The sequence below is a fragment of the Canis lupus genome, chromosome 12, assembly GCF_011100685.1.
Source record: "Canis lupus familiaris isolate Mischka breed German Shepherd chromosome 12, alternate assembly UU_Cfam_GSD_1.0, whole genome shotgun sequence".
In the NCBI taxonomy this organism is placed as follows: domain Eukaryota; kingdom Metazoa; phylum Chordata; class Mammalia; order Carnivora; family Canidae; genus Canis; species Canis lupus.
Window position 1 is genome coordinate 12,846,112 of NC_049233.1, and position 12,246 is coordinate 12,858,357.

Below are 12,246 nucleotides of genomic sequence, written 5' to 3' on the forward strand. Positions count from 1 at the left end.
TCCAGGGAACGACCCTGTGGGCCAGGGAGAAGTGGATGGACCCCTACAAGGTCACAGAGCAGCAAGAGGCCATTCTCTTCCGGAGGGGCCGTGGGTCCGACGGCATTCCTAGGGGAGGCCTTAGGTAGACAAGGACGGCTTCCCCTCTGGAAGGCGCGCGAAAGGGGCTGAGCCACGGCGTCCCACAGCTCTCCCGGCCGACTAACGGCTCGGGAGCGCCCGCGCCGCAGCTGGAGGGGAACGACTTCTGGCAGCCTGCAAGGGGGCCCGCTCCTCCTCCCGTCTGCCGGCCGCAGGAGCGAAGAGGGCCCAAACTGAAACCAGATGGGGAAACAGCTCCGTGTGCTCACGCAGGGAAGACGCAGGTCTCCGGGTCCCACTCACTTGGGCGGATGCACAAGTAGGGGAGGGTCCTCCTCCCCGCCCCCCGCGATGGCGAATGCGTCCCCGGGTCTCTGCGCCCCGAAGGCGGCGCCAGCACCACCGCCCCAACAGCCCCAGGCCGTGGGATCGATGGCGGGGGTGGGGGGGTCAATCTTTCCCTTTATGCTCCATCCCACTCCCGAGGGAGCGCTGGGCTCGCCGAACCGGCAGGTGGGAGATGAGGGTCCCCCCCGCGGGCTCCCAGGTTAATAGGGGAACAGCCCGCCTCCTCCCCGGGGACCGCGGCGGCTGCGGACACCCGGCCCAGGCCGCAGAGGGCGGGGCGGCGCCTGCACGGAGGGGGCGGGGCGGGGGCGGGGCCGCCAAGGCGGGTCTGGAAACTGCTGGAAGTAATCGCAGTACCACCATTGCCGCTCCTTCCGCCGGACGCGGGCAAAGAGTCCCCCTGCCGGTGCCGGCCAGGGCCCTTCCCCCAGCCGGAGCCACACCCCGCCGCACAGCCGCGGCTTTCGCCCACTGCCCCTGGGAGGGCCGGGGCGCAAGGCCTCCCTGAGGTTAGACCCCGGATTCCGCACCGTCCCTAAGGAAAACTGCTTCCCCTTCTCGGGTTGTGGGGGTCTGGAGGGCAGATTGTAGCAAGAGTCGAACCCGGGAGCCGAGGTCGGAGCGGTTGGCCGCTTCTATCCCCGCCCTCCACCTTTATAGGTGTTCCTCCAGGCCAGGACTCGAGTGGGGAGGCGCCTGCCTCATGGTTTATAGGAAGGCCAGTGGCACCCGCACCCCTAGATCCCCCACTTATTTCATATGAAATAAGACGTTCCCAGTCTTTAGTTCTCGGAGGGAGCTCATGCCTTGCAAAAGCAGAGATGTACTTGCGTACTCTGAAGGCGGAGACCGAGACCGGCGGCCCCCCCCCCCCCGCCCGCCCCATTTTGGGCCATGACGTCAAGGTGGGCGGGCAGCGGCAGGTGCGGGGCTGAGCTGCACCCTCCTTTAAGGCGGAGGGATCCGGGGGCCGGCAGCTGGTCTGTGCTCCGCCGTATATAGAGCGGCCGGGGGCGCACAGCCGCTCTCTTGAGTCACCCCCGCGCAGCCTTGGTTCGGCGTCGTAGCCGGACGCAGCCCCTGCCCGCCGTGGTCTGTAGTGCTTGCAGCTCTTCCCCTTTAAGGTAAAGTCGTAGCTATTTCCAGGTTTTCCTGCCTGGAGTGCTCTCTTGAGTTGCTCTCGTTCCTCGTTTCCTTTCTAAAGCCTGGGTTTCGTGGAGTGGGAGCGGCCTGTGGGATGGGACGACTCCTAACTGCTTTCGGGGGTGGCCGGGAGGGGGACCGCGAGCTAGACTTGCTTTCTCACCCGTGCCTGGTGGCGGGCGTCCCCGCGGGCGGCGCCTGGCGCTGGGGGAGGTGGGCCGCGGCGCGGGCTGGGGGTGGTGGGCAGCTGCACGTGGTGTCCGCGCCGGCCGGGACGCTGCCATGTTTGCCCCTCCACTTCCGGACGCGGCTACGGGGCGCCGGAGGGTCCCCGCGCGTTGTGGGTGTGCGCGCTGGACGTGACTCAGCACGGCCCGGGGCTGGCCTGCCCGTGCCGCCTGTGCCATCTGTCCCCTGGGACGCGTTTTGCAAGGGTTTTCGTTTTTTTTTTTTTCTGTGACCTTCGGCGAGCAACGTTTGACGGCGGTCTCTGGCCCATAGTGCTTCCTCTCCTTCCAGATCTTTCCTGCAGTGTCGGTGTGGGGGAGGGGAGTGGAGGGGGCAAGCTCGGGAAGATTCATGGGCCCTTTCCTCCCCCGCCTCTCCGAAGAGCTGAGATTGTTCTGGAAGCTTCTGGAACCCGGCGCCCCGCCCTGGTGCCCGGATGCTGGGGCGAAGGGAGGCTGCGCGGTGGCGCCCCCTCCTCGCGTGGCCCTGGCCGACGCACGTCCGGCAGTGACGAGGGTCTGCCCAGCGGACGACGGCCACCATCTTGGTTATGTTTGGTTTGGTCCCACGCTGTAGTCACGTGTGCTGGGGTCGCGATGGAGCTTCTGCCTTAGCGGTTCTTTGTCTCAGCCGCTTGGGCGGGTATCCACCGGCCCCGGGGGTAGTCGGCCCCTGCGCTCCAGGGTGCTTGATGTGGGAGACCCCCAGCGGGAGAGCCAATTGCGAATTCCTTTTAACCCGAAATTGGTCGCCTCGGGCTACCGTTTGTCCTACCAAAAGAAATAGAGCCGTATTCAGTGCTTTTCTCTTGAAAATTATCTGGAGTCCTTTTCGTGTTCCTGGATCCGATCTGCATTTTCAACGAGGTACTCGGTGATGCGGAGTCTGTTGGGTCCCATGGACCACTTAGAGTACTTAGGCTCCAAGGTGTTTTTCCAAAACGCTTTTGACGTCGTGTGTTGTGTTAGAGAAGCTTTTAAAAATTCTTCCTGAATTGGATTTCCACTAAGGGTATAGGCTGAAATCATTGAGGGAAAAGTTTTCTAGTTTTTCAGGAATATGTCTACTATCCAGCCCAAAGCAATTTCAACTAAAAGCTGAGTCTTCGTTGTGAGTAGGGTGAAACGGAGTGTTACCTATGGGGCCACGGTGTTCTTTTGTAATTCTTGACTGTTCTTATTTTAGATGCCTGAGGAAGTGCACCATGGAGAGGAGGAGGTGGAGACTTTTGCCTTCCAGGCAGAAATTGCCCAGCTCATGTCCCTCATCATCAATACCTTCTATTCTAACAAGGAAATTTTTCTTCGAGAGTTGATCAGTAATGCTTCTGATGTGAGTGCTTTGGGCACTTTTGTTTATGGTTTTTGTTTTTAGCATTCAGGAAAACGGAAAAGGGTTTGGGATTTTACGGGGCTGCTGTTGGAGGGGGCCTAAACCTGCTCTAAAATTTTTTTGGTTTATAGGAATGAGGGAATATGGTAACTCTTAACTGCTGTGGTTCTTAAATCTCAAGTTGGGGAAATCAGAACTGGTGCTACTTGGAAGTTCAAAGGTTTTCTTCTGGATGAAGAGGTGAGCTTTAGGAAGTGGAAATGTAAAGTTGAAATTTGTATTTTTAGGCCTTGGACAAGATTCGCTATGAAAGCCTGACAGACCCTTCCAAGTTGGACAGTGGTAAAGAGCTGAAAATTGACATCATCCCGAACCCCCAGGAACGCACCCTGACTCTGGTGGACACAGGCATTGGTATGACCAAAGCTGATCTCATAAATAACTTGGGAACCATTGCCAAGTCTGGCACTAAAGCATTCATGGAGGCCCTTCAGGTATGTACTGTTTCACCTAGACAGGCACCATTCATTTTTGTGGATGTTCTTTGGTGTGTTTTTTGTTTGTTTATTTTAACTTGCGTTTGACTTTAAAACTTTCTGGTAGGCTGGTGCAGACATCTCCATGATTGGACAGTTTGGTGTTGGCTTTTATTCTGCTTATCTGGTGGCAGAGAAAGTGGTTGTTATCACAAAGCACAATGATGATGAGCAGTATGCGTGGGAGTCTTCTGCTGGGGGCTCTTTCACTGTACGTGCAGACCATGGTAAGTTGAGGTTCTTGTTTGGGTTAGAATTCTGGGGACGTCTATAATCTAGATCTTACTAAGTATGTTGTCTGTAGTTGGTTTTTTGTTATAATTCTGCTTTTAGTTTTGTGTCCTTATGTTGTCTTGACTGATGTTTCCTAGGTGAGCCCATTGGCCGGGGTACCAAAGTGATCCTCCATCTTAAAGAAGACCAAACCGAATATTTAGAGGAGAGACGTGTCAAAGAAGTGGTGAAGAAGCACTCCCAGTTCATAGGTTATCCCATCACTCTTTATGTGAGTATGTACTGGTAATCATCACGTGTATGATGTCTGCCGTTCTGGAGGATTGCATGGTCCCCAATTTTGGGTGTTCTGTATTCTGGAACTTTTTTTTTTCTTTTTTTTTTTTGGTACTTCAGTTGGAGAAGGAACGAGAGAAGGAAATTAGTGATGATGAGGCAGAGGAGGAGAAAGGGGAGAAAGAGGAAGAAGATAAAGATGATGAGGAAAAACCCAAGATTGAAGATGTGGGTTCAGATGAGGAGGATGATAGTGGGAAGGACAAGAAAAAAAAGACCAAGAAGATTAAGGAAAAATATATTGATCAAGAAGAACTGAACAAGACCAAGCCCATTTGGACCAGAAACCCTGATGACATCACCCAGGAGGAATATGGAGAGTTTTACAAGAGCCTTACTAATGACTGGGAAGATCACCTGGCAGTCAAGGTGAGCCATGCGTGCTGACCCAATAGGAAGAGCAGGCAGAGGGTGTTGCCGTGGTAGACTGGTGGAATTTGTTCAACTGGTTGGTAGGCGGGAACTGAATGCCATGGAGTCCTGTCCATTCACTTACTGGGGACGCTTCGGTAAAGAGAGACATCCTTTCCAATGACCTCACTTAATTTCTATGGCAGGTTCTTGATGGAATTGTTTTCTCATTGATCTAAGGGTTATATGTAGCTGTGCCATTGTAGGTTAATTCAGGGTAAAAGGTTAGTTTTTTGAAGATACTGTATTTGAGTAGCAACTGAAAGAGGAGAAAGAGAGCAAGAGCAGCGGGGGAGGGGGAGGACTGAGCAGGGAGCACCTGGCGGGGCTAGATCCCAGGATCACCAGGATCACGACCTGAGCCAAAGTGAGATGCTTAACTGACAGGCATCCAGGCACCCCACTTTAACAGCTGTCTTAGGGCATTTTTTCTATCCTTGGTGATTAGGGAAGATCTTTGTTGTGAACAACTTAATAATCTAATACTACTGGGAGTAAACACTTCTTAAAATATGTTACTGGTTTATTTTGAATTTTTTGCAGCACTTCTCTGTAGAAGGTCAGCTGGAATTCAGGGCATTGCTGTTCATCCCTCGTCGGGCTCCTTTTGACCTCTTTGAGAACAAGAAGAAAAAGAACAATATCAAACTGTATGTCCGCCGTGTGTTTATCATGGACAGCTGTGATGAATTGATACCAGAGTATCTCAGTGAGTATTCTCTTGGCCTCATGTAGTTAGTTGGGTAAGTCCTGTGAAGTTTCCTCAGCATTCTCAAAGACTTGAGGTCTTTTCATTTTCTAAAAAGGAAGGAAAAAAGTCTTCATTGTAGCTAACATGGCTAGTAAAGGTTCAGTGAGAAAATGGGTCCTATTAAATTTACATAATCTTGCATAGTTCATTTTTAACTGTTTTCTTCCTGGTCGATTACAGACTTCATCCGTGGTGTGGTTGACTCCGAGGACCTGCCCCTGAACATCTCCCGAGAAATGCTCCAGCAGAGCAAAATCTTGAAGGTCATTCGCAAAAATATTGTGAAGAAGTGCCTTGAGCTCTTCTCTGAATTGGCAGAAGACAAGGAGAACTATAAGAAATTCTATGAGGCATTCTCTAAAAACCTAAAGGTACAGAAGCAACAGATTATTATTGAATATTCATGGTGGAGGATTTTTTTTAATTCACGTAGAAGGTAATGTTATTTAGAAGTAAAATTGTTTTTTTCTTACCCTGGAAGCTTGGAATCCATGAAGATTCCACTAACCGGCGCCGCCTTTCTGAGCTGCTGCGTTACCACACTTCCCAATCTGGAGATGAGATGACTTCTCTTTCAGAGTATGTGTCCCGTATGAAGGAGACTCAGAAATCCATCTATTACATCACTGGTGCGTTGGAGCTTGGGTCTGATCAAAGGCTCTCAGGGTGAAAGGGAGGGAGGACATTTGGGAATCTCTGGGAACTGGCAGGAGGCGACATTCTGACCCGAGTCACACTCCATAACTCTACAGGTGAGAGCAAAGAGCAGGTTGCCAACTCCGCTTTTGTGGAGCGAGTGCGGAAACGGGGCTTCGAGGTAGTGTATATGACAGAGCCTATCGACGAGTACTGCGTGCAACAGCTCAAGGAGTTTGATGGGAAGAGTCTGGTCTCAGTTACCAAGGAGGGCCTGGAGTTGCCTGAGGATGAAGAGGAGAAGAAGAAAATGGAGGAGAGCAAGGCCAAGTTCGAGAATCTCTGCAAACTCATGAAGGAAATCTTGGATAAGAAGGTTGAAAAGGTGAGCAACTCTGGGAGTAGGGCATGTGTCTTGTAAACAAGTGCTCTCAGAATCTTGTGGCATTACACAATTAGATTTATTTTTATTTTATTTTTTTTATTTATTTATTTATTTTTTTAATTTTATTTATTTATGATAGTCACATAGAGAGAGAGAGAGAGAGGCAGAGACACAGGCAGAGGGAGAAGCAGGCTCCATGCACCGGGAGCCCGATGTGGGATTCGATCCCGGGTCTCCAGGATCGTGCCCTGGGCCAAAGGCAGGCGCCAAACCGCTGCGCCACCCAGGGATCCCTAGATTTATTTTTAAAGATTGTATTTATTTATTCATGAGAGACACACAGGCAGAGAGAGAAGCCGTCTCCATGCAGGGATCTCGTTGTGGGACTCAACCCCAGGACTCTCCAGGATCATGCCCTGGGCTGAAGGCAGGCACTAAACTGCTGAGCCACCCAGGGATCCCAGATTTTTTAAGATTTCAATCATTTATGAGAGAGGCAGAGACCTGGAGAGGCAGGTTCTCTGCAGGGACTCTGATGCAGGACCAGGACCACGCCTTGAGCTGAAGGCTGATGCTCAGATCCTGAGCCACCTAGGCATCTCTAGCTTTGAGTTTTTGAGTAGAACTCATATAACATATAGGGATCCCTGGGTGGCCCAGCGCGCGATCCTGGAGATCCGGGATCGAATCCCACGTCAGGCTCCCGGTACATGGAGCCTGCTTCTCCCTCTGCCTGTGTCTCTGCCCCCCCCCCCCCCCCCCCCCCCCCGTGACTATCATAAATAAATAAAAAAAATGTAAAAAAAAGAATTAAAAAAAATAGAACTTAACATATAGTCATTTTGGCCTGGAAATGATAATCTGATGCACCATCAATGGGAGTTTCTGTAATTGTCTACAGGTGACCATCTCTAACAGGCTGGTATCTTCACCCTGCTGCATCGTGACTAGCACTTATGGCTGGACTGCCAACATGGAGCGGATCATGAAAGCCCAGGCACTCCGGGACAACTCTACAATGGGCTATATGATGGCCAAAAAGCATCTGGAGATCAACCCTGACCACCCCATTGTGGAGACGCTGCGGCAGAAGGCAGAGGCAGATAAGAACGACAAGGCTGTCAAGGACCTGGTGGTGCTACTGTTTGAAACAGCTCTACTCTCCTCCGGCTTCTCACTGGAGGATCCCCAGACTCACTCCAACCGCATTTACCGCATGATCAAGCTAGGCCTGGGTGGGTGCCAGTTACCAGAGTGTGCCAAGGAACTGGGGAGTTGGTCTCATGGGGGACAAAGATGATTTACTGGTATTTGGATCAAAGTTCACAGGCCTTTTTTACTTTCTAGGCATCGATGAAGATGAAGTGGCAGCGGAGGAACCCAGTGCTGCTGTTCCTGATGAGATCCCTCCACTTGAGGGTGATGAGGATGCCTCTCGCATGGAAGAAGTCGATTAATTTCTCCTTGCAGACCTTGTGCCCTCTGTATAGTGTCCCCATGGCTCCCCAGCAGCCCTGAGTGGCCCCGGTTCACCTGGTTCCCTCTGCTGATGTCTAGTGGATTTTTTTTTTTCTCCTCCTGTCTTTGTTAGAGGCAGGACAGAAGGGCCTTAAGCCCTAGCCCTCATGACATTTGACAAGGGGTTTGGATGTGTATTGTGGTGTTTGTTTATTTTGTTCTGAGATTAAAGTATGCAAAATAAAGAAGATACGGTTTTATACAGTTATGCTCTCCCTTGTAAAGTGGATTTCCTGCTGCTTTTTGAGTTTCCTTAGCTTTTCTTTTTTTTTTTTTTTTTTTTTAAATTTTTATTTATTTATGATAGTCACAGAGAGAGAGAGAGGCAGAGACGCAGGCAGAGGGAGAAGCAGGCTCCATGCACCGGGAGCCTGACGTGGGATTCGATCCCGGGTCTCCAGGATCGCGCCCTGGGCCAAAGGCAGGCGCTAAACCACTGCGCCACCCAGGGATCCCTTCCTTAGCTTTTCTATCCCAAGCTTTACCTGGTCATTCTTCAGGTACATTGAAAACTAAGGTCACCCTATAGCCATTTAGCACTTTTCAAGTCACCCAACATTGCTTCTAAAGGGTAGTCTCAGACCAGCATGTGTAACACCATGCCCTTTATATCCGTCCCCTTCCTAAAGCATACACTTCAGTCAACCAAAACACCGGACTTTAAAGCCCATTGCAGCAGTTTAATTTAATAAAATAAAATTATAAGAGCAAAAAGTTACATTTCCAAGGTACCAAAACCTGCAACTGGCTCTTTGAGCAGAACCTAGGGATCCAGGAGCAGAGGGTGGTATCACTGGGCAGGGTTCTCCCATCCCCCTCCTCCAGCACAGCACCCGCTTTCACGGACTCCTGGGAAAGCAGCACTTGGAGCCTACAACACTTGTGCTTTTCTCACCAGAGTAAGAACTGTAGGTCTCTGGGAGTCTGCAAGGGTGGGCTGTTCAGGGTAGGGGACAAGCACTGGTGAGGTGTTGGAGCCCATAGGGCAAGACTTCAGGGAATTTGAGGGGGTGGAGGCTTTGGAAGGTCCCTCTGTCTTCTCAGCATCCCTCCACACTGAGGAGGACGGTCCTCTACCCTTGGGCTCAGAAGAATCCCTACTAGAGAACGGGGGACTTAAGGCAAAGGAGAAGGCTGCCTCTTGGACTCAACCCCAACCTGCAGAGCTGATTGTGATACTGAGAAAAAAACTGCCCTTGAGCAGACCGCCTCAGAAGTTTACAGTAAGAGAGGAAAATCGTAAGGTGAGGGTCCTCTTCCGTGTCACCCCTCAGGCCCTTCAAACTTTTTGCACAGGGGACTCCACAGGCACAGCCTTCTTTCCCCGTTGCTTTAGACGGCCCCGGGCATAGACTCTGAGCAGGAGGGCTGCAAAGACCACAGCCACCCCCAGGCCCCCCACCACAGTGACAGTGTGGCCATAGAGAAGGCAGGAGAGGAGGATGGCAAAGGCCTGGCGGAGGGTCATGATGATGGTGAAGACGGCAGCCCCAAACTGCCCTATGGTGTAGAAGATGAAGAGCTGGCCACACGCAGAGCAGATAGAGAGCAGCAGGGCATGTGCAGCAAATTCACTGTGTCGCCCCATGAAGCGGGTCCCCTCCAGGAGGGCCCCCTGCTCTAGCAGCGAGCCCACGGTGAAGAGGCAGGAGAATAAGTTGACCCCGAACATCATCTGCACCGAAGACATCTTATAGGCAAACAGGGCATCCTGCCAGTTTGAGGTGAAGCTGTCAAAGGCAATATAGCCTGCCAGGAGGATGAGGCCTGACAGCGTGGTGGCTGGGGAGCTGCGGGGCTCTGGTCCACTGGACAGCAGAAACATGCTGACCCCAATGGAGATGAGGCCAGCCGTCAGGTATTCCCAGTGTTCGTAGCTGCGCCGCGACACCAGCTTTCCCATGAGCATGACTGGGATCACCTTAGAGGCCTTGGCCAGCACCTGGGTGGGGAAGCTGACGAACTTGAGGGCTTCGTACTGACACCAGCTGCTAAGCACGTTTGACAGGCTGGCAAAGGAGTACCGGTACATGGGCGCCCCGTGGCGGGGCTGCTTGCAGAGGACGCAGTAGAGGCCAGCTACGATCAGCGCCAGCACTCGGTTCATTAGCACCAGGAACTGTGAGTCTGTGAAGCGCTCACCTGGCGATGTAGCAGTAGCCCCATAGCTGCGGGTCATCACTCTTTCCTGCAGCACTCCCCAGGTCAGATAAGACACCTAGGTAGGGGAGGAGGAGGACAGGAGAGAAGATGAGCAAGAGAAGAAAAACGTGGACAAAAAAAGGATCGTGACAACCTCCCTCTTCCTCAAATGTCTAAACGATTTAAAGGATGGCATATATATTTGCTCCCTCTAGTAACTAGGAGTTTCTTCTCCCCTCCCAAACCTGCATTCACCTGGTTTGACACATTCAAGCATGTGTCAAACACTTAAAACGACAAAAGCTTTAGGACTGTCCAGATCCTGTTCACCCCACCTGAGGGTATGTTAAAGCTGGCACCATCCCAGGTATCTTCCTATCTATTCTCAATCAATTCAGGGAGTAGAAAAATGGGACACCTGTTAGCATGTGCAGAACTAGTAGTGCCCACCCCAAAGTGCCAAGAGCTCAGCATCTTAGCTCCTGCTCATATGTCGTGTGGGGAGGGGGGAAGGCTGGACGGCTTCCTTAAACTTTGATTAGAGGGTTAACAGTATATGAGACACATCATTGCAGGGGAAAGTGTAGTAACAGCACAGAAGACGTAACAGAAAAGAGGGTAAGAAAGAGGCAAAAACAAGACAGCAATTCCTCCACCCACTTCTCAGAAGATGATGGTACCGCGTGCCCCTGGGAGGAGGGGGGCCACACTAGCTAGCAAACTGTTGGGGCTGGTGGGGTGAAAACTGGTTCCACACAGTCCCTTGGTCCACCAGGACCCAACCCAGGGAGAGAAGCGAAGCCCACCTGCCTACCTACCTGGAGCCCCGCAGCACAGAAGAGCAGCTTCAGGGCTTGCCAAGTGGGAGTGGTCTCCGCAGGCTCAGACCGCGAAGTCAGAGGGACCTCGTCAGAGGCCTTGGGCTCATTGCCAAACACACAAGTTTTCACCAGGGGGAAGCAGAGACCCCTGCCTAAAAAAAGCACACAAGGTCAAGATCTTCTCTCCTCCCCAGCACCTCCCCGTCAGGCCTTCAGGCCTCCCTCCCTCCCTCCCTCTCCAAGCTACCTCCCTCTTTGGAGCGCTGGCCAGCACTCAAAAAACGGACCTGGCGCACTGACCCCACCCTTTCTGGACATACCTGTCTCCAGGTAGTTCTTCCGCCTGAAGTACTGCACCATCAGGTAGCCGGGGACCATAAAGCTGGCATAGCCAGCAGCGTTCACCAAAAAGCGGAAGAACCACAGCTGCGTCCATGACTCTGGAAGGGCTTCGGGGGTCTCGCCCCCTGCCCCCAGGGAGGGGAGCGCAGCCAGCACCACCACTGCCCACCACCTGCGGGGACAGCGGACGTCAGGGTCAGGGTCAGTGTCGGGTCCGGGTCCGGGTCCGGGTCCGGGTCCAGCTCCTCAGGCGCTCGGCCCTCCGGAGGGGAGTGCTGGAGAAGGGCCCAGAGTCTCCCCGCCCCCCTCAGCTGCAGCCCGGCCGGACAAAGAGCCTCTCTCTCTCCTGGGGGGCGGGGGAGGCCGGCGCGGGCCGCGGGGCTCCCTCCCTCCTCCCGGGGCCGCCCCGCCCCTGTGACCACACAGGTTCCCTCTGTTCCCTCCAGCGCTCGCCGGCCGCCCGGGCCACAGGCGGCGCCCCCTCCTCGCGCCCCGCCCTCCAGGGTCCGGGAGGCCCCGGCGCCCGAGTCCTCCGCCCCGACGCCCCCGGACCCCGGCGGCAGCACGCGCCCGCCCCGCGCCCCGCGCCCGCCCCGCGCCCCGCTCCGGCCGCCGGGCAGCCCGACCCCGGCCCCTCCGGCGCGGCCCCTCCGGCCGGCAGCGGCAGTCACGTGGCCCGGGGCCCGGTCACGTGGGCCCGCCGCTCCCCTAGCCCCCCACCTGGCGTCCATGGTCCGGGCCGCGTGGGGCGGAGGGGGCCGGGGAATGCGGTCCCCGGGCCGCGCGCTCCCTCCGCTCCCGACGCCGCCTCCAGCAGCGGCCAGTGAGCGAGCGGCTGGCGGAAGTGCCGCGCTCTTCCCGCCTCCCTCCCCGCGGCCGCCCCTCCGCCCCCCGCCGCGACCACGCAGCGCCCCGGGCCGCCGGCGGCCCACAGCGCCCCCGTGCGGCCCGGAGGGAGGCGCGGCGCGGGAGCCGACAGCCGGGCTGCCCCGGGCGGGGGGC

The 12,246-nt window shown here is 54.4% G+C and overlaps 2 protein-coding genes across 6 annotated transcripts; one reads left to right on the top strand and one right to left on the bottom strand.

Moving 5' to 3' along the window:
* The first annotated feature begins 336 nt into the window (after nt 1–336).
* On the top strand, nt 337–8,147 carry HSP90AB1 (heat shock protein 90 alpha family class B member 1). Of its 5 annotated transcripts, none has more exons than XM_038554192.1 (12): nt 337–354; nt 2,986–3,132; nt 3,420–3,626; nt 3,736–3,895; nt 4,040–4,173; nt 4,299–4,607; nt 5,193–5,358; nt 5,581–5,771; nt 5,882–6,029; nt 6,153–6,421; nt 7,323–7,656; nt 7,769–8,147. In XM_038554192.1, exons 2-12 carry the CDS (start codon nt 2,986–2,988, stop codon nt 7,876–7,878), a joined length of 2,175 nt encoding a protein of 724 aa, XP_038410120.1. In that variant the 5' UTR covers nt 337–354; the 3' UTR covers nt 7,879–8,147. The 5 variants fall into 5 exon arrangements, with proteins under 5 accessions (XP_038410120.1, XP_038410123.1, XP_038410121.1 ...); XM_038554195.1 differs by having other exon boundaries at nt 346–365; nt 7,769–7,878; XM_038554193.1 differs by lacking the exon at nt 337–354 and adding an exon at nt 1,395–1,553 and having other exon boundaries at nt 7,769–7,878.
* A 1,071-nt stretch (nt 8,148–9,218) lies between these two features.
* Nucleotides 9,219–11,975, bottom strand: SLC35B2 (solute carrier family 35 member B2). Its single transcript, NM_001127499.1, has 4 exons — nt 11,965–11,975; nt 11,223–11,416; nt 10,900–11,054; nt 9,219–10,157 (listed from the first exon to the last, which is right to left on the bottom strand). Exons 1-4 carry the CDS (start codon nt 11,973–11,975, stop codon nt 9,219–9,221), a joined length of 1,299 nt encoding a protein of 432 aa, NP_001120971.1.
* Between the last annotated feature and the right edge of the window lie 271 nt (nt 11,976–12,246).

Bases quoted from the DNA above. Each gene is read 5' to 3' on its own strand.
- HSP90AB1 (XM_038554192.1), top strand. From the start codon at position 2,986: ATGCCTGAGGAAGTGCACCATGGAGAGGAGGAGGTGGAGACTTTTGCC. The intron at 6,030-6,152 runs GTGCGTTGGAGC...ATAACTCTACAG, and splicing joins ATCCATCTATTACATCACTG to GTGAGAGCAAAGAGCAGGTT. The intron at 6,422-7,322 runs GTGAGCAACTCT...AATTGTCTACAG, and splicing joins TGGATAAGAAGGTTGAAAAG to GTGACCATCTCTAACAGGCT.
- SLC35B2 (NM_001127499.1), bottom strand. The intron at 11,055-11,222 runs GTATGTCCAGAA...TGCTTTTTTTAG, and splicing joins GAAGAACTACCTGGAGACAG to GCAGGGGTCTCTGCTTCCCC. The intron at 10,158-10,899 runs GTAGGTAGGCAG...TCCCCTACCTAG, and splicing joins TCTGTGCTGCGGGGCTCCAG to GTGTCTTATCTGACCTGGGG.